The 21,506-nt window shown below is 40.5% G+C and overlaps 1 protein-coding gene and 1 long non-coding RNA gene across 4 annotated transcripts in view; both read left to right on the top strand.

The window, feature by feature from the left end:
* Nucleotides 1-21,506, top strand: part of ADGRD1 (adhesion G protein-coupled receptor D1) — a 248,188-nt gene that overhangs the window by 13,024 nt on the left and 213,658 nt on the right. For all 3 annotated transcript variants that reach the window (XM_067539758.1, XM_067539759.1, XM_067539760.1), the window contains 5 exons: nucleotides 10,273-10,449; nucleotides 11,708-11,962; nucleotides 16,961-17,025; nucleotides 18,108-18,263; nucleotides 21,209-21,268. In XM_067539758.1, the coding sequence (XP_067395859.1) occupies nucleotides 10,273-10,449; nucleotides 11,708-11,962; nucleotides 16,961-17,025; nucleotides 18,108-18,263; nucleotides 21,209-21,268 (713 nt within the window). The remainder of the gene's footprint in view (nucleotides 1-10,272; nucleotides 10,450-11,707; nucleotides 11,963-16,960; nucleotides 17,026-18,107; nucleotides 18,264-21,208; nucleotides 21,269-21,506) is intronic.
* On the top strand, nucleotides 1,039-5,238 carry LOC137147366 (uncharacterized). The gene is made up of 2 exons (XR_010918192.1): nucleotides 1,039-2,288; nucleotides 5,002-5,238. It is a non-coding gene; the product is annotated as an uncharacterized lncRNA (long non-coding RNA).

Genomic DNA, 21,506 nt, shown 5'->3' on the forward strand with positions numbered 1-21,506 from the left:
CTGGCGTCAGCTATTTTTTTTTTTTTTAAAAGCTCTTTTTTGCTGAAAAATCTTTGTTTAAAAACTAGCTGTAATTATTACTCAGGGAACATAAAGTTATGAGTTGTAAGTAGTTGAAACGAGGTCCTTATTTTGCAAATGGACGTTAACTCTCTAAAGTTTTAACTTCTGACTTTGCCAATTATTGAATTAAAACAGTTTACAGCTAGCTATGAAACAATTTTTTTTCTCCTGCATACCCATTTAAATTAGGAGTAACTCCACTCAAATCCATGGCATTATGCCAGCATCTAAGTGGTTATTGTGCGAGCAGAATAAGGCTGCCTGGGTTCCAAAACAATGTCCCTTAGCACAAAAAGATCAGAAATACTCCTGCAAGCATAGCAGCATGTCCAATAGATGTGTTGTCTTGCAGGTTTCAAATTTAGGAGAGTAGGGTATGAAATCCATTTATCAAAGGTTGCTTTTCAGGTTTAAATAGCTCTTCAAGATGCTAGTGATTAAGGACCTGGTTTTATAGTTGATTGAGTGGGAGGCCAGAAAGCCTGAGTCAGCACTCTTTCACAGCAGCTCCAATACAGCGAGGCAGAATGGAGCTAATTAAGTAGGCTGTACCTAATTTGTGGGTTGGGCAGATCTGAGAGAGCCTTATTAAAACATTAGGCAGACTGGCAGAGCCTACAAAGAGGTATAGGCAGGTAGTGGAAAAGGGGGAAGTAGGCAGTGGGAGCAGGGGAGCGATTGCTCTTTCCTACATCTTACAGGCACTGGGTCCCCCTGGAACTGCTAGGCTAGAGTAGTATATATGGAGAAGGTGGTGGGGAATCTGTAAATAAACTGCACAAGGTGTTTAACCAGCACTTGGGCCTCTGAGTAGTTTGTGGACCAGAGCAGAAGTAGGAATAAAAAGGCCCTGCTATACACGTGGAGCTTGAGCCAGCCCAAGGGTTTGGTGTCCTGCGCAATGGAGGAGACTCTGCAATGGCTGATAAAACAAAAAGAAGAAATGCAGAAGGCCCTGCAAAGTTTTCAACAATCCCATGACAGGGAGAGGCAGGCTTTGCTTACCTGGCAAGCAGAGCAGTAGAAAAGCCTGCAGGATTTCATAAGAGAACAAGCCAATGTGCAGCAGTACCTCCTCCAGAAGGTGGTGAGTCTTACAGTGGGGGATGGTGCCTGGGCACAGGGCCTAGAACTATGCAAAATGGACCCTGCAGATGACCCAGATGCATTCCTGGGCATTTTTGAAAGGATAGCCACAGGTGCTAGATGGGACAGGGCAACCTGGGCCCTGCGGCTGGCTCCCTATCTGTCAGAAGGAAGCCCAAGTGGCCTATATGGTCCTGACTGAGGAGCAGGCTGGAAATTATGAGACCGTGAGGGCAGCCGTCCTGGATTGGGTGGGCCTGTCCACTGAGAAGTGCTGCCAAAAGTTCAGATTGGCAAGGTGGACAGGAAGTTTACAGCCTCGAGCATTTGCCCAAAGATTGATGGATTGGGCCACCTGCTGGTTGAGACCAGCTACCCAAACGGTGGTGGAGATAATGAATGCTCTGGTGTTGGAACAGTTTCTTCAGGGCCTCCCTGAGAATATACGAATGCGAGTCAGGCGGCATCAACTGGGCACAGTGGAGGCTGTTGTGAAATTGACTGAGGAGTACGTGGAGGCAGACTTTCCCAGGAAACGGGTGTGACCACATAAGGGTCTAGAGAAAGACCGGGGAACCGCAGCAGGACAAGAAGAACCCAGAGGCATTTCATCTGGGGCCCGACCCATTATTTGTTACCAGGCTGGGCAACTCAGACACAAAGGGGGACTACCTGTACATGGATTTGTGGCTGGGCCAAGCCTGGAGGGAAGAAACAAGAACAACTGTCCATCATTCCTGTGGTGGTGGGGAGGAAATGGGAGAGGGGCCTTGTGGGTACGGGTTCAGCTTGCTCTCTTGTTTGGAGGGAGCTGGTGAAGCCTCATTGAATAATTCGAGGAGCAACCATGGACATAGTGGGTTTATGGGGATAAGTGACACTGCCCTTTAGCCTAGGTGCTCCTGGAGATCTGGGGCAAGTTTTGTTGGAAACAGGGGTAGTGGAAGGGTTGCCTTATCTAGTTGTCTTGATCATCGATTGGAGCCCCATCCCAATTGGGAAACACGGTGGTGGAAGGAATCCCATGTTACAGAAAAGGAAACCACGGGGGAGAGAGAAGAGTGACCCTAAAAGAGAAGCAGGCAATACCCCTGGACAGCAAAGCCCAAGTCAGGAGGAAATGAGATGTCCCCGGAGAGGTAAGGGAGGAGGTAAAGGGGACACAGTCAGCCCAAACTCCTTAGCTGAGATCAAGGGTGGCTCCCTACAACCCAGCGGAGGAAACCCAGGCACAGTTTGGAGAGCTGGGGGAACCTGGGGCCTTGGGTGATCTTGGGTATTAAGGGAGTAATCTTGATCCTCTGCAAAATACTAAGGGAGAAAATGGGGAGAGTAACCCCCTGGGATGCCCATGGTGTAAAGATCAATGGGCAGGAACTGAGCTGTGGGGGTGTCCACTTCCCTCCCCCACAGCGTGCTTTCTGTGATGGAGGATGAGCAGACCCCACAATCTGCCCTGGGAAGATTCTCTCAGGTGCGGTGGCCTCTCTGGTAAGAGAGGAAGAGCACGAGGAAAGAAGAACCTTGTGGTTAGGTTAAGTGGTGGGGGAGGTGTGTGACAGAATGGGAGGCCAGAAGGCCTGGGTAAGCACTCTATTCCCAACAGCTCCAATCCAGCAAGGCAGAATAGAGTTGATTAAGCAGGCTGTGTCTAATTTGTGAGTGGGGCAGATCTGCAAGCCTAATTAAGCCAATAGGCAGACTCCAAGCCAGAGAAAAAGACAGTGGGGGAAGTGGGCAGCCGGGGGAGGAGAGAGATAGTGGAGAGCAGTCTGTTAAAGGAGCGGGGTCCCCTTGGGACTGCTAGGCCAGAGCTGTGTATATAGTGAAGGTGGTGGGAATCCACAGTGTACCGTTTATTTACAAGGTGTATAACCAGCACCAGGGCCTCTGGGTAGTTCATGGGCCAGCGCAGAGGCAGGAGTGAGAAGTCCCTGTTACCGCAGTGAAGAGGAATTTTGCCTTTATTCTCACTGGCCACAGAACTGGATTGTAAAGCTGTAGTTACGAAGTGCTACATCTGTTGCTCAAAAAGTAGTCCGGTTGCTTAGTAAAAATTAACTAGACTACCTATGATTTCTAGAAAGATCTGATGGGTCATTGCTGATTTTACTAGCTTATAGGTGCACTTGAGAGACAGGAATGGCATGATGTGCAAAAAGCGCAGGAGTGTGCCATTAGTCAATGGGAACTCTTAACTGATTTCTGTGGGTGCTGGAATGGACCCCTACATCTCAGCCTGAAGCTGGGATTTTGCGGGCAGGGGAAGTGAAGTTACTCCTGTAACGTATGTACTCATATGTACTAATTCTGCATTTGGTTACCCTGATGCAGGGGCGTGCACAAGAATAAAAGTTTGACCGCTTTTGGAGAGGCACATTTTGTGCCCCCTGTGGCCGGAAGAGCTGGCTCTCCCTCCTCTTTCTGCCCTGTGGCCCCAGTGGCTGGAGTTCTGTGCCCCCACCAATTGGGGGTGCCAGTGCCCTTGCTTGCCCCCTTTTTCCCCCTGTGAATGCCCCTGCACTGATGTAAATCCTGAGCTGAGCAGGCCACTGCAGAAGAGCAGTTGCCTGGAGCAGGGAAAGCTGGGTGAAATTCTATGGCCTGTGTTATGCAGGAGGTCAGCCTAGATGATTAATGGTCCCTTCTGGCCGTAAAAACTGAGCCTCTGAATAGAAGGTTGTAAAGAATATGTGTTGTGAATGTTGGCATTTTTTCCATGGTTGGTTATCTATGGATAAATAGTTTCCTTATTTAGACCGGTAATCAGAGCAACTCCACAGAAGTCTATGGCATTACTTTGGAGTTACACTGGGTAAATGAGAGCAGAAGGTGGCCCATTGTTTGTAATCCCATCATGTGATCTGAGGTTTGTACAAGACCCTATATTAAATGAACAAATGATAGCAACACAAAATAAACCAAAACTAGGCTGAAATTTTGGGTTTGCTATGCTTGACAAGCCCCTTAATTTTTCATTTCTGGGTAGTTCTTAGCTCGCCGGTGCCCCCAGCCAGTACTGTGAATACCCAGTCTTAAAACTTTTGAACTTAGCCATCTGTTTATCGAACACAATTCCACATGGCATCCTTAACATGGTGCCGGTTCTGGTGGGTTAGTTTCCGTCCCCGGAATAGCTAATGAAAATGCTTCCTAGGTGTGCAGGGGAAGAATTTACCCAAGGCAGCCTTGCCTAAAATCATGCAGCCTATGTTTGGAGTCAAATTATTTTTTAAAATATATGTATAATATGCAAGACCAACTTCCATGGCTCAAAGACATCAGAGAGGCTGCTGGAACAGAGTTTGCAGCAGCTGCAAGCCATCAGCATTCACAACCTCGTCTTTTTTTTTTTTCTTCAGCTGTGATATAACATTTAATTTTTTTCTTTTGTTTGGTATTGGATTAAAAAAACTGTCAGCCGACAGCTAAAATATTTGCCAGATGCAGTTGAAGGGTTGATTACACCAAGTGGGGTGTGGTTTAAATAAATACTACACAGATTGTGGGCCCAGTCCAGTAGCTTTTATTCAGGCTAAACTGTCCTCTCTGCTGCCTTATCTCACTATCCACTGCTTACCATGCCCTGCTCCCTTCTTATCATTATCAACACCATTCTTTTTCTCATCTTTCCCCCCACCAATTTTTCTCCCATGAAGTCTGTCTCTTCTCCCTCCCCCCCACTTTACCAATTTCAATAACCTTAACTCTATCCTAGTCCTACCCCTTGCACCTTCCCCCCCCAGTACTATAATTGGCAACTCTCATCACCCCATTAGCACGAAAAACCAGGGAGGATACTAAAGGGAAGAGATCTCAGTGAGTTTTTTTTCTCCCCATTCATTCCATCAGGTGCAGAGGGGAATCCTCCCCCCCTCCAAAACAGGCTTCAGGGTTCACCCACAGACCACATGGATCTCCAAGGACTGCTTGGATCCCAGGGAATTAATAGGAGGCCAGGGACATTGTTCAAGGTTTCCCATGCCTCTCGGACAACTCTGGGTGTCCAGAGGCCATGCCCCCATAGGGTGGAGGGAAATCATTTGAGTTGGTGAGTTGCCAACTCACTTGATTTTACCAGGAGTATTGGATGTTTTTCTTAAAGCATGAGCTGCTGGAGTTTGTGTAACTACATTAGAATCTCACATTTCATTATTTAAAAAAAAAAAAAAAAAAAAAAAAAAAAAAAAAGTTCTATCCTTTGAGGTTGAAGAGAAAAGCTTGAAAATGAGAACCGTAAAAGATCAAACACTAGAAGTCAAATAAAAAGAACCCAATGTTTTATTTTAACAGATATCTTGATTTTTCAGGGTCTGGTCCGTATGATTGTTGAATGTCTGGGGTTGGCAATACTAACCATATTCTTTAAATATACAGTGTGCAAGAGTTTTTAAAAGTTGCAATACATTTCAGTGCTTCCCCAACATTAATAAAAAATATGCTTTGGAAAGATTATAAACAACAACAAATGGTTGTTTTCACCTTTCAGTTATTTTCACATCACTTGATTCTCTCTCCTCTGCATTTTTTTCCCCACCGAGACTATTTTAGAGCCCTCACCATATGTTGATATTGTAAAAGATTAAAATGACAAATAAAATTATGGTTCAAGTCACAAATTATTTGGTGTAATCAAGGCAATGATTTAGAGAAAAAGATTAAAAACGTTACATGAATGAACAAAATAGCTGCTAGATAGATGAGAAATGCATTGAAACTGAAGAGATCAATACAGAATGGTACATGTGATTTTTTTTTATTTTATTTTTTTAAATATTCTATAACTTCTGCAGTACCTAAGCCTAATGGGTAAGTTAAGTGGCAGTGTTAATATTGAATTTCCTTGCTTTTATTAATTTAGGCCATTATTTAAGCTAGTGACAAGACATGACACAAGATTTATTCATACTAGGCTAGTATAGCCAAATACTGTTACCATTTTAAAAAAGTGATTAAAAATTCATATACCAGTCAATACTTAGTTGCTCCCTGAGAAGAGTAGAGCAGGCATATTTCTTTATATAATACATATCTTACATATATTTTTATACCAGTGGGAAATAAAACCATCAATAAATCATATTATTTCTAGAACTATAATATAACATAATCAGAATAAATTTTATTTTTTATGGTGCCATTCTCAGCACCTCACAAATAAGAACATTAAAGCCATAAAACACTGAATATTCAGCAGATAATGTGAAGAGAAGAATCACATAAATAGTTAATATTGAACCACTACAGTGGCTAAACAACCTTTTCTAAAGGAAAGGTCTTCCATGCTGCCCTTAAATAAAACTAAATCTATGATAGTTGTGGGCTATAATTTTGTCCAAAATGACACCTTTTTTAAGATACAATAAACAGGTCTCAGTGTGCATTGGTTATATTTGTATGGATTTGCTTTAAGTAGAGCTGGGTGGGAAATGGTTTTCCAATTCCATGAAAATTTTCGAGATGTCCAAAAATACCCAAAAACCTTCCTGTCCTGAATCAAGAAGGAAAAGTTGAAATCTTGCACATTTTTTTTCCAAATTAAATAAAGTTTGGGTCAATCAAAACTTGTGGTTTCAATTTTGATCTTTTAAAAACCTATTTGGTCTAAATTTACTAAATGTTTGAAACACCGTTCATTTTGACTCAAAACCCCCCAAATATTCCAGTTTGAAAATGTCAAAATGGGACATTTTGACAATTTTGAAAGTTTTTTCTAAACACTTTTCTACTTGGGAAATTTGTCAAAATTGACCTTCTTTTGCAAAAGATTTCATTTTTGACAAATTAGCAATTTTTGGTGGAAAAAATAGTTTGTTGAAAAATTCCTGACCAGTTCTACTTCTAAGTTTGCCTTAAATGTTGCACAAGAGAGTAATCCAGCTGCAGTTTCAGAAGAGAAGGCTTTGCAGTTACCAGGATGGAATGCATTAGGAAAGGTTTCAAACAGCCAACATACCTGAAATTAAAATGAAAAACACCAACCCTGACCACAGCTGACGCCTGATCTTCTTAAGTTAGACCCTGGGCAAGAGCTGCCACGTTTACACTGCACTTTGTCTTAGCCTGATGAAACTTCTCTGTATCAAAATTTAGAGGCCTTGGGCAATTGTGCGGTGTCTACCTTCAGTAAGTATATAATTTCCATTATCCTAGTTAATGGTGTGCCTCTCAACCTTGAACATATTTATCCTCACAACACCCCTGTGAGGGAAGCCAATGCTAATATCCCCATTTTACAGATGCAGAATGAAAACAGGCTGACTTAAGTGACTTGCCCAAGGTGACACAAGAAGTCTGTGGTGGAACAGGGACTTGATCATGAGTTCTGGGCTAGTGCCCTAACTACTGGACAATCCTCTCATCTCTTCTCCCCACCTTTCTCCCGCCAGTCTATTGAAGTTAAGAAAAATTTCTCCAAGCTTGATTTTCTCACCATCCATAATAAATTTCTCAAGGAACACAGATCTCTGTCAGAGTTGGGGCAATGGAGAGTTGGAGACCTAGACAGCTGGGCTGCATTAACCCCAGCAGTACCTACACCAAAGCATGACTCTTCTAATAACATTAGACACTATGGCTGAGATTCTTAAAGCTGCCCAAATGCATTTGGATGGTCAAATCCTATTAGTTGTTATGGGAATTGGGCATCCAAATTCTAAAAAAAAAATCAGCCTGTATTATATTGTAGGCTCCATCTTTCTACCTTTATTCTTGTGGGGCCCAAAACTTGCCCCAGGTCACCAAAAAGTTCATGGAGGCTTGTAAATCTGAGCAGGTCTGTAGCAAATATTTAGTCTTTCCTCCCAGGAAGTTTTGGGGTGGGGAGGGTGTTTTGATTTGGGGTTAAAACCATGCTAAACTCTACAGCATTGGAGGAGTTTTGATTTGTCTTATTTTGCTTCATCCTAACTCAAAACTCAAAGGGGGAAGAAACAAACTCAGAGTAGGGGTCTTATGACTTGAAATCAAGAAGGGTGAATGGAATTCCCAAATCCTTAAAGCTGATGATTATTGGTGCAGAACATAAGCAATAACTCAGATCTGTCTCCGGGTGTGCCTACACAGTGGGTAATGTGCACTATGGGGGTGTGATTTCTAAAATGGTCTGTGTAGACTCTGCTGGTGGTTCTCTAGTGCACTTTAATGTAGTGCAGTACTGAGTTACATGACAGATGCTAGTTACATATCTGAATGCACTAATGGAAGGCGATCAAATACTACAGTGATTAGCACTGTATGGACCATGAATAAAATAGAATAGTCCCTGTGGACTGTAGTACACGTGGGTTTTGTTCTTTTTCACTCCACCCTGATGAGGCCAGTTATTCAGAGAAGCAATGAAGTGCATAAAAGTGTCAGTGCCTTCCTTAATGGTGAAGCTCTACTCTCAGCTGAGCTGAGGACATTGCAAAGATTTTGGTTTTGGTCTGGGGAAGTCTATGTATGTTCTTGGAAGTAATAAGCCTGTTGTAAATGACAAAGCTCTATAGTTCAACTCTCCCATTCCCTCCCCTCCTATCTGTCTTTGTTTTGTTTAACTATGGAGGGGCTCCCTGCTCAGGGTTATTACAGACATCTGTTGAGACAGAATGTAATTTATATTTGACCATGAGGAATTTTTATATGCAGTCAAACTATTTGGATAAAATTACTTTCCTAAATTCTATGTGGATTTTTATGCTGAGGTTTACAATGAGCTCATTTAATTTCACTTTTAGGTTCATCATTTCAAAAAGAAATAAAGTGCGTTTCAGGAGGATTTAAGGTTTTATTCCAAACTCCTGATCTATAATTCCTTTTCATGGTGCTGATATGGTATTGGGTGGTTCAGCGGTTCAGGTGTTTGTTAGCCTTAAACTCAGGAGACCTGGGTTGAGTTACCTACAACAGACATAGCTGGCCACTGGGAAAATGTGTGGTGGTCCTTTCACCTTGCATTACGATCTCTCACACTAAGCAGGGTCAGTATTTAGATGGCAGACATCCACGGGAAACCCAAAGTGGATTTTCAGCTGGTGACTACTTCTTCTGAATCAATGCCTCTGCTTTTTGTGAGAGTGCGCTGTCTTGCAGGAGCTCCTGCTTATAAACATTCTTTTGCACACCGGTAGACTAACTCCTGGGTTCAGGCCTCAGCAGAGTTACTCTGCCCATTTGCTACTGGGTTATTTGGGCAGCCTATAGATACTTGCTGTCATCAGGCAGGTGTTTTGACAAGGCAAGTCTCCCTCCAGTCCAGTATCCTGTGTGTAAGTGTACTCTGTGTGTGCAATCCGCTTAGATTTTATTCTTCTTAGTACTTCATGCCATTATTCCCTGAGACACATGTCTTTAGGAAGCAGTTCATCTATCCACTTTCTTTTTAATTGTTTGGGCCTGTCTGCAGAGCCGCTTTAATGCAGTGCTGAGATGTAAGGGACACTTGCTTTGCTGTTTACAATTCAAGCAGTGTTCCTTTATTAAAGAAATACTGTTTTCAATGTGTAATATGAAGATTTGTGCAATTTTACAGTACAAAAATATTCCAAAACCTTTTGCTGAATTTAGCAGGATTACTCATATATGCGAGTGTTTATAGGGTCACACCTGTAGTCAGGAAGAGAGTGCTTGATTTTTGTGTGTGTGTAGATTTGAGAATCTCAGACTGGGGAAAATAAAGGTTGCTGGTTATGGCTTTGTAAAAGCTGGTACCCTTTCCAGGAAGATAGTGTCCCTTCCCATCACACTGATGCTCTGGTCCCTGCAATAACCTCATAGGCAGCAGTACAATACCTGTAAGAACTGTAGCATAACCCTCTCCTCATTTATATGATGAGATTTTTTCAAGTTTAAAAATACTAGCATGGTTAATGTCTTTTGTTTAGTCATGACTAGGATTGGATACTTGAGTAGTAATCGGTATTATCATGTGCTGTGTATATGCCAGTTTGTTATACAACCAAGAGCAGATCCTTAGCTGATGTAAATTGTCATAGCTCCATTGACTTAAGCAGTCATACCACTCATGCCAGCTGAAGATCTGCCCCCACATACCTATTGGCTATGTGAACTCTAGAGTGTTTGATGCTTTTTAACCCCACCTGTTTCACATTAGCAACATCTCTCTCCATTTGCTTCCATCAGGAGTATCATTTTCCTTTTTCTGGAAGACTCTGGAGCAGCAGACTAAGTTTATCCCAGCCTATGGTGGACAGGTCATTTCCAGTGGTTTCAAAATCTGCTCAAATGAAGATGAAGGCTCTGTGGAATTTTATGCCCGTGGGAATTCAATGAAGTGGGAGGCAAGCTTCAGTCCACCAGGTAAAGTTCGGTTTCACTGTTGAGGGTTCAATAGGGAGATGCATAGCTGTGCTCATCGCTCCCATATCTAGATAGAAAGAGAATATGAGACATGAGGAAGTAAGTGGAAGGCTTCACTTCCCAAGAGAGAAAGTGGGGATTAGAATGTCGGTGACATTATATACAGCAGAGTAGCAATTCAAGTCACCATCCACAGGTCAGATCCTGCATTCCCCAGTCTCTGCTTAAGTAAAATTCTTATCGACATCAGAGGAAGAATAGGGGTTTATCTGAAAAAGAGTGAGTGAGGAGTGCAGGATGAAGCCTTCAGAGTCCTGACTCAGTGCATTTTGAAGCTGAGTGAAAGTCCAGCTTCACATCCTCTTTAATTTTAAATCTCTCTGGTAACCCTTTTGGGTAAATATTCCATGCTTACATGATACACCTTGCCCATTTATCTGGTAAGAATGAAGTCCTGGCAATGCATTTGCATGATTATTAATAATGTATTTTAAAATGAATATCTTATTATTTCTGTCTTCTGATCCAGAATGCAAGTTACTAAGTGAGAAGCAATAGGGTCTAATGGTTAGAAAAGAGCACTAGTTTATAGGATTTGTGGATTGTAATTATGGCAGAGAAAGTCACGGAACCTTTCTTTGCCTCAATTTATTCATCTGGAAAATGGGGAAAATAATACTTCCTTACCTTACAGCCATAAAGGAGTTATGAAGTTTAATTAATCTTTTGTAAAAGTGCTTTGTGAGGAAAGCTGTTAGATAAGAATAATTTGCATTATGTAGTTACTTATAATAATTGTCACATGGATTAAAGTAATATTTAGACCTTTTCCGCGTGACATGTAATCTGCAACAACCTTTAATTGGTCTGTATTTGCATATCCTCCAGTCCTGAAGTTCTTATGCAGCCTTCGCTGCAGCAGGAGTTTTGCCTGAGATAGGACTGAATAAGGTCTTTAGATCGGGGCCCATACCATAATTTATGCAATTGCAATGAGCCTGAGGAAGGATTTTGGCAAAAAGTCACTGAAGTCAACAAGGGTTCTGCCAAAGTATGGACTTTCCCTTGTGAGTAAATAGTAATGTACATGATATCATTGCTCCATAATTCAGTGTTGACACTTCTGTTATAGCTCCATTGCAGTGCACAAATGAAATGCAGTTTAAATGCATTTTAACTAAGTTAAAATTTATTGAATAGGAAAGGCTGTAAATGAAGTTGATTCATGGATTTTACAGTGAGTTTTAATGTTTTGCAGGTCCTTACTGGACTCATATTCTCTTCACATGGAAATCAAAAGAAGGTTTGAAAGTCTACGTCAATGGAACTCTAAATACCACTGACCCAAATGGGAAAGTCTCCTACAGCTATGGGGACCCCAATGCGAATCTACTAACTGGGACAGAGAGTGATCAGAGCAAGCGCTATGTGAATGGGGCTTTTGATGAGTTTATCATATGGGAAAGAGCACTCACCGCCCAGGAAATTGAATACTATTTTACAGCTGCTATTGGTAAGTGGGAGCATATTCTGACTGAATGAACGTTGATTTTAAAAAAGTTCATAAATTGTGATTTCATAAAGCTCCGTCATTAAACCAAATGTTTTAAAGGCAGATAATCTGCGGATATAAATGTTTATAGGAATCACTTCATCAGTTTCAAGGGAGGTGTTTGTTTCTCATCCTGGGGTACAGCCCCTCAGACATGTCACTCAAAGGCACCCACTGAATCTCATCTCACCCATTGGCTGAGAAGAAAACCTGAGCAGAATCCAGCCATTGCTAGGACTCTGTGGGAGAAAGAGAAGAGGAACAAAGGAGCAATCACTAAACTCTAGAGGTTCGAGAAAGGTAGGGGGAATCAGGACTCCCAGTTCCCATCCCAAGCTTTGCTGATGGTTCATTGTGTAACCTCAAGCCCACTCACTCAGCCTCTCTTTGCCATCAGTAAAATGGGAATGATAATATGAAGAAGGCTTTTAGTTAACATATGCTTGCGAAGATTTTGGAGGACCTTAAAAGAGAAGCACTATAGAAATACAAACAATCTGCATTTAAGCAGATGTCAGCTTTGCCAGACAATGGTCCATGCACTCCATCACTTGTCCTAAGATCTTTAATATAAGCCATTGACTGACAGAGAGGCTACTGACAGGAGATGCTTGTGTCCAGATAATGGTTCTAAAACATTTATTCTCTTGACTAAAACTTCAGGAGTCTTCCTGGCACATATGGCCACACTTGAGGTTTGACTGATTTCATATGTCTCTAGTAAATTATTCAGAGCTAAAGGGGTTAAACCTGTTCTAATCACACTCCCAATTACAGTGCCTCTTTGTAACACTCAATACATGACCTAGATCACCATAGACAGGTCTGTGTGTTCCTGACTTCCAGGATTGATCATAGCAATCGCTTATATCTAAGAATGAAGCCACGAACCTTGAATAGCTCTATCTGGTATAAAACGCAAAAGCCAACTTACTTAGCAGCACAAATCATAGTGTGCACATCAGTGCTTTACTTTCAATACTATTGTGTGCGGCATCCAGTTCAAGATCTCTACTCTGATATTCAATGCCCTCCTTTGGCTGTGCTATCTGAGATTGCTTTTCCTTCTGCGACCATGACCTCCCATGACAGCGTTGTTCCACTGGACCAATGAAACTGTCAGCCACTATCAAAAGCTTAACTTTCCAAGGAGCTGGCTATGGACTATGTAACTCTCTCCTGCAGTGGGTGATAATGACCATGAACCAGTTAAACACAACACTCAGTCCTTCAGTTTAGTTTTCTCTCACAACTTCGCAGACGCACATACATGTTGTTCCTCCACTCACTCATAAACAAATAGATCTGTAAGCTGATCAGACTACATCTCCTACAGGCTAGAAGCAAATAAAATAGAACAATCTCTCTCTCTCTCTCTCTTAAGTGCTTGGGGAGGAGCTCAGTTACCACAAGGGTGGGGGGGCCATACAAGTAGATAGGTAGGTGAGAAGGGATCCATTAAAGTCCATGGAGAAAATTTCAATTGATTTCAATGGAAGCTGGGCTATAAAAAGGAAGAGTCTATAGTACTAGCTTATTCTGAGCATATGTGCAGGTTTAGATCTTTAAAATAGCCAAGATTATTCATAAACTACTTTAAGACACTCTATGCTAATAGGGCAAGCTTTGAACATCCGTTTTTGTTCTCTTATTTTTCCAAATTTAGAAAATGTCCAATAAATATTAAATAAACCAAACCCTTTCCTTTTAACTAATTTCACAATGGCAAAGGGACCTATTTTAAAAAAAAATCATTCTTGTGAATGTCTTAAAGCATGTTGATTGGGAAAACATTCATTTGGTGCCTGAAATAGCATTAATATTTCAGTGCAGTGTTTGAAAATATTAAACTGTCTTAATAAATTTAAAATGTTTTCGTCATGTTGGCAAAATTACGAAGGTATTTGGTTGTTGTATCTATCACAACAAACCAATGTTACTATAACACCATCAAATCCAAAGCTACTATAAATCTCACTTCTTGGTTTAATATAACACAAGAATGTTATGTTACTGAACTCAAGTGCTCTAGATTTTTAAATTGCTCCAGTCCAGCTATATGTGTGCGCTGTTTCACTGTCAGACAAGTATGGCTTTTATATAAATACCAGAAGAATACTAACTTTTTAAACCTTTTCAGTGTTCACGAATGCACAGTTGTTATCCATTCAAGTTGCCCACCTGTCTGCATGTACCATTTAAAATAGTGGGTGCACCTTGGAAAAAATTTTGCTGGGGATGTTCCCATGGTTGCAGTATGTATGGGTTCCCATGGTTTCAGTCTCATATAATTTTGCTCCTAATTTTACATTGTTTGCCTTAAATTTGAAAACATGACAAATTTGACCCTGTACCTAATATTGCATTGTGATGTTGTTGTGGGCTTACAATAGCAAGTCACAAGCCATTATTGCTTATAGCTGAGATTTTCAAAGGGGCCTAAGGGGGTTAGACACCCAACTCCCACTGAAGCCTACATTTTTGAAGCATTCCACAGGGTTTTAACTGTGTATAACACCTCTCGCCCCTACTGATGCTCTGAGAAGAGACATGGATGAATCCCTAAGTGCTGCTTTGCAACTTTAGAAGTTTTGTTCTGTATTTCAAACTCCTGTGATTTTTTTTTTAACTCCGTCTCACAATATTTGGTGGCTTTTCCCCATTAAATCCCCAGGTGTCATGTGAGAATCTTGGCTTTAATTTAGAAAAGAAAAGCAAGTTTCTAGTCCTCATGGTTGTGGAGAGAAGCTTGATAAAGGCTCAGAAACTGGAAAGCAGAAAAACACCCAAAATTTATTTTTTTAAATCCTTGTGATTTTTTTTTTTAAGCAAATCCTATGATTTTTAGAGGCCTGGCTCATGATTTTTGAACACTTGAGGTGGGCATTGCTGAGCATGCTGCTTTCTCATGGCTCTTTTTTCTCTAGCAAGGGCAGACTGCAGTGGGTTGATCAGGCATTTTTATAGGCCAAGAATCTTTTTTTTTTTTTTTTCTAAATTCCCACAAGTATTGACATCCATGAAGTTGTGACATGATCTGCAGAAGCACTAGTGGTTGCTGATAATGGCAGCTTATATAACGAACAGTTCACCCTCTGTGACCTCAGTGGAGTTGGGCTAATGTTATCAAAAGCTTAATTAGGAATCTAACTTTTTTAAAAAGTAGAATGAATAGCCATGCTTATTTTGGAATCAGTACCAAATTTTAGATAACAAATAGCACTAATATCTGATGATTGTGCCCAAATGCCAAAATATACTGAGCATGATATAAATTCTGAGACAGAAAGTTTTACTTTTCTGGTCACAAATGATCCACATGCAGAGGAATCAATAAATTTAACATGGAACCACTGGAGAGCATCCAAAAATCTAGTTTATGCTTTTTGTCTAAGTAAAACATTTATGACATACTCATATGGTAACCTTCACTGAGTTTAGTAACAGTGAGTGACATTTCTTGGTAAAGCCAGGCTGATTAAAAGCAGCTTTCTCTGTTGCTTGAAGTCAACTGAAATAGCTAATGGAGACATTATCTGGAATGGTGCTCAGACTTCTTGCAGATGCCATATTTTAAGTGCATGCAGGAATGTCGGTTGGTTTGAGGATATATACTCACTTGCTTTTGTACAGGACTTGCACGCCTACCCATCAATTAATAGCTGCCATCCTTTTGTTACTCCCTTTTGTTCCGACTTTGAGTAATATCCTGGTCCCATTGACTTCAATAGGAACCTTTGTTGATTTCAGTTGCGCTAGGGGCTTCACCCTTTGTCTATTTCTCAAAGATTTTTATTTCCGAAGGGCCATCTATTGATTTTGTTCTACTATTTCAGTGCTCTAGATCAGTCGTTCTCAACCAGGAGTACATGTACCTCTAAGGGTATGCAGAGGTGTTCCAGTGGGGCACATCAGCTCATCTAGATATTTGCCTACTTTTACAACAGGCTACATAAAAAGCACTGGTGAAGTTAGCACAGAGTTAAATTTCATAAAAACAATGACTTGTTTATTCTGCTCTGCATACTATATACTGAAATGCAAGTACAATATTTATATTCCAATTGATTTATTTTATAATTATATGGTAAAAATGAGAAAGTAAGTAATTTTTCAGTAACAGTGTGCTGTGACACTTTTTTGTATTTTTGTCTGATTTTTGTAAGTAAGTAGTTTTAAAGTGAGGTGAAACTTGGTGGTATGCAAGACAAATCAGACTCCTGAAGGGGTACAATCGTCTGGAAAGGTTGAGAGTCACTGCTTTGAATGGCATGCTCCAATTACAATCCTGTCAAGAAATTTAGGTTCAAAATATAAATGTATTTGTATTACATTATTTCCTAGAGGTCCCAACTCAAACTGGAATCTCATTGTGCTAGGTGCTGTACATACACAGATTAAGAGACAATCCCTGTTCAGAAGAGCTTCTAATCTAAATAGAAAAGATAGACAAAGTGTGGGAGAAAGGGAGATAGCATCCCTGTTTTACATATGGAGTACTGAGGCACAATTTGCCTATGTCCTATTGATCCTCTGTGACAGAGCTGGGAATTGAATTTGGATCTCATGTGTCGTTAGCCACAAGGCCAACCTTCTTCTCTCTGTATAAATGTTTCCATGAATTTAAAGTTCCATGGAAATCATTTTTGTGTTTTAAATTGAAAAACACTCCCTTGCAGTGTTAGAAATCCAGCTGAAACAGCGTTGGCCTACGCATAAGAACTGGAAAGCAAAACTGACTAGAAATGGGAAATTAAACTGATTAAATACATGAGTCTAGTTTCAATATTGGAACTCAGGAAAATGCAAACAAATCGCATAGTCTTGGCTTAAATTTCCCAGAATTGTATTGTGAATATTTCTCACAGATCTACTAAGCTGTGTTTTTGTTTTGTTTTAGTTTTTTAAAATACATCTATTGCTGCAAACTTTTTAAAATGATGATTTCTTTTTTCCTAGGCAAGCAACTTTTGCTTTCTTCAACACCTTTATGGCCCATCATGACAACCACTACAAATCCCATGGTAGGACAATCCTCTGAACTTTTTTTCTTTAATATCAACAATAACTTCCCTTCTCAATCCTGTTTTGCTATCTTGATATTAAAATGTATGTGTGTTACAGAGAGGTAGCAGCCTTTCCATTGTTTAGGTCACATCCGGTTTTCATTATAAAGATTTATTTTAATGCTCTTATAATTAATCAGAGCTCTCAGAGAAAAGGGAGGAATTTCCTTTTTAAAAGTGATTTCTTTAATAAAAGATTAGAGCTGGTTTAGGGAAACAAAGGGGAAAAATCCCTCTCCTCCTTTCTCTTATTCAAAACTTTGTGAACATTTAAATTTTGGAAATAGTAAAATGGGGAAAATCATGAAATTTTTGCCAAATGTTTTTCCTTTTTTAAAAATATTGTAATTTGAAAAATTTTAACCAGATCTATAATAGATGTTTAAAGTAAATATACAAGTGTTTTATATAGTCTAAACAAAAATAACTCCTTCTCAATCTGGTTGTTCTTTGTTGATGTCTCTGATTATTAAAATCCTATTAGTTTTCTTCTTGTTCATAGAGCCTTTCAGGAAACCAGAGTAGACAGGAAGGACCTGACCTGAATTTCTAATTAAAAGAACAAGCAGACGACAAATTAATTTCAATAGTATTTATTGGTTTCATTTCTTTCCCAGCTTTGTTACACTGTGTGTGTGTGTGTGTGTATGTGAGAGAGAGAGAGAGAGAGAGAGAGAGAATATCTGTGTGTGTGTGTGTGTGTATACTATGCTAATAACCTATCTTCCTAGGCTTTTGATCTATTGTGCATAATCAGAGCCTTACAATTTGCACTGCGTCAGGCTACTGGAAGGGAATCTTGAACTAGGAGTTACCTCCCATGCATGGAGAGATTGGATTAAGCAGTAAACCATTTCTCTCTTTCTCTGGCTCTACTGCCAGAGAGACACATAGGACCAGTCCTGGAGTTGCATTACTTGCATAGAGTGTGGGGTTTTGGAGAGAATTAGGCCCTGAACTGCTGCTTTACTTTCGTGTAGTTAAGTATGGAAATAATGGATTACCAGGATATGTAGTGATGAGACAATGTTGTCTTTTAGCTCTCCACAGATGCCTATCATCCTATCATAACTAAATTGACAGAGGAGAGAGGAAACTTCCAGTACCCAGGGACCCTGCTGCGCTACCTGGAAAACATATCACTCAGTTTACCCAACAAATCCCTGCTGGAAAATACTGCCTTCAACCTGACTGAGGTCAGTTTCTTTCAGTTTTTAGTGCAAAGCCAAATTATCTTATTTTTACTTCACATGCTGGAATGTAAAATGCAGTTTTGAAAGATTTTGTTGATAATAAAATTATATTAAAAAGAACAATAGCAAAAGGTCAGCTATCACTGGAGAAGACTAGTTTAATTAAAGGATTTATCAGCATGTAATACTTATACAACATGGTAGCACCCAGGCATCAAGGTTATGGGTTAAATATAAATGTCTAGTTAGACAGACGACTGAGAGAGACAATTACTTCTTATGAGAAATCTTTTCTTTTGTGTTGAAAATTTAGGGGTATCTGTGAATTCTGGAATGATTATAATCCTGGAAAAATCTGAGATTTTCTTGTGTACTCTAATTTATCAAAATCAGGGTTATATCCTGCAGTCTCTCCTTAGGTATAATTCCCACCGAAATTGGTCGATTGCAGGATCAAGCCCATAGAACTGAATGATTTACTCTTGTTTTCTGTTCTTCCTCTGTGGTTTATTTTAAATATTACATGCAGTCTGAACTAACTGAGGACAAGAGGTCACTTCATGCTAACATAACTCCAGTCTCATTTGGAATGATGGACAGCTAATTCCCTGATTTCAGCAAGTTAGAAAGCCGTTATTACACTAATCAGTGCTGGCCTTACCAAAGATTGTTTCTCTAAAACCCTTGGGTAATACCAGGGGGACAAGGATTGTCTCAGACAAAAGGCATAATAAATGAAATGTTTGTGAAAAAACTGGGCAGAGACTGGTAGCTTCATGTTAATATTTTCCAACCCATAAATTGCAGTATGTGTGGATCACCAATGTTTGAATATTGAGCAAAAATCCTTCTGAAAGGCCTCAGTATGCACTGTTTTTTGGTTCACTGAAAAGTTGGGGTTGGATGTAATTTGAAAAAGGTGATTCATCCTCTGAGATATTACATGTCCCCCACATAGTTTCAATTGCCGTGTTCTTGCTCAATCGTGCTCTCCTGTGCTACATTGTGTGGCATGAAAGTGATGTGCAGACAGAAACTAGGAATGTGATGATCTTTAGCAAAGCTGCTTTGGGAATTATACAACAGAGTCCTGACCAATGGGCTTTGCCATTCGCCTGATTGATGGATTAGGTTATTTTATTGTCAGTAGCTAATTCCCAGAGAGAGAGCCACTGAGCCTACGCACATTTTCTGTCAAGGATCTAACCTGGGGCCAGTTGACTCAGTGTTAGTTGTCATATGCCTGCAGCCTAAAGGACTGTAAGTTATGTGCTAGGCAATAAACTTTCTGATTACAGCCACACTTATAATGCATAGGTTCTGACAAACCCTGTTCATGTTCTGTTCTAGCATAGCTTAGCCCTGCTCAGTGTGAGTCAGGAGAAGGCCCAGCCATGTTTGACCAATGATTGATGCTCTGGAAATCCTCTTATTTCTCCTCTTCTCTCGGTGCCTTAATTTCACCTCTGTGGAGCAGCTCTGCTGTCATTCTGTTGCCTGGACAAGTGTACTTCCATCTACCCTCTTGGTATTTGGTTTGGCAATGCAGGTTGTGTACGGGCCCAGGATTCCACTTACACGTTCAGGTGAAATTCTGGGCTGAGCTTCTCAAAGGAGCAGCACAGATCCTGCAGCTAAGGGGGAAGTGAGCCTTCCGATTCCTGGAGATGCCCCTAACTTAGATAGCCCTGGAGACTTGTCTAAGTCATAGAATACTCGAATCATAGCAATGTAGGGCTGGAAGGTACGTCGAGAAGTCATCAATTCCAGCCCCTTTGCTCTGAAGCAGGACCTAAACCTTAACCATCACTGACAGGTGTTTGTCCAACCTGTTCTTAAAATCCTCCAGTGATGGGGATTCCACAACCTCCCTTAGAAGCCTATTCCAGTGTTAAACTACCTTTACAGTTAGAAGGTTTTCCCTAATATCTAACATAAATCTCCCTTGCAGATTAAGCCCATTACTTCTTGTCCTACCTCCAGTGGATGTGGAGAACAATTTATCACAGTCCTTGTTATAACAGCCCTTAACATATTTGAAGACTGTTTTCAGGCCCCCCTGAGCCTTTTCCCCTGAAGTCTAACCTGCCCAGTAATCTTAACCTTTCCTCATAGGTGTCCTCACCATGGGAATCTTTGCTCAGCCAAAACCAGGGCTTTGAGGGCCCTTTTACATGCTATAAAAAAAGATGGAGTGTGACAAAGATCTCACCTTTGATCCTGCTGCTCTTACACATGCATAACACCCAGTTAAATCAGTGAGAGTTTCGTGTGTATTGTGTTTTCTAGATCAGTGTGGTCTCGCAGTGAGGAGATTCAGCTGGGGATCAGGAGACCTGGGTTGTGTGCTTAGCTCTTTGCCACTGATGTTCTGCATGATCCTAGGCTTCCCTTCTCTGTGCCTGTTTCCCCTCCCATCTATTGTTTTCTCTATTCAGATTGTATGCTTTTTGAGGCAGGGATGGTCACTCACTATTTGTTTGCACTGTGACTAGCCTCATCTGAAGCCTACAGGTGCTAGTGTAACAGATAATAATCAGGTTAAACAACAGGTAGGAACCAGTGCTATACTGTGTGCTTCCCAACAGCCTTCTCTGAACTATCATGCCTGTTTCCACATGGATTTAGTTGGGTTCACTGGCGGAGTAATTTCAAGCTCCGCTCTATTCAGATGTTTTCAGTGGCCTTATGGGGGTGTAATAGATGTAACATAGAAGATTCACTGTAATGCTGTTACTAACAAATAAACTCTTCCTTTTAAAATGTTACCATACAAAAGATAATGGGAGAACTTCCAGGCAGGGGATGATTCTGTGACTTCCATTTAAATGTGTCTATCATTTTAAAACGAATCTTGGAACTCTTAATAGAAATCTGCCTTGAATCTTTACCAAGGGATGTAGTGGATGAATAAGTAATCAGATAATGTTGTCTTATTTATCTTTTAGGCTTTCTTGAAAGCTGTTGAAGACTTTCTTTTGTTGGCCAACTTGATTAACATATCAGAGGTAAGACAAATGACTTCAGCTTGCAGGTTAATTCAGGTGTATATTTTCATATGGAAAGTAATAATATTGGTTGCATCTATTATCCCTCAGCTTTGGGTTTCTGGCAGTACGACTTATTTACACTCTCGTCTGTCATTTTTGCATCCACAGTAAAGATCTAAAGGTAGCAAATGATCATTTTGTAATTGTTTGTTGACAGTTAAAATAAGGTAACTTCTGCGTTACTGCTCTGAGATAC

This window comes from Emydura macquarii, unplaced genomic scaffold (assembly GCF_026122565.2).
Source record: "Emydura macquarii macquarii isolate MOO-44397 ecotype Brisbane River unplaced genomic scaffold, CSIRO-AGI_Emac_v2 contig_554, whole genome shotgun sequence".
Classification (NCBI taxonomy): domain Eukaryota; kingdom Metazoa; phylum Chordata; order Testudines; family Chelidae; genus Emydura; species Emydura macquarii.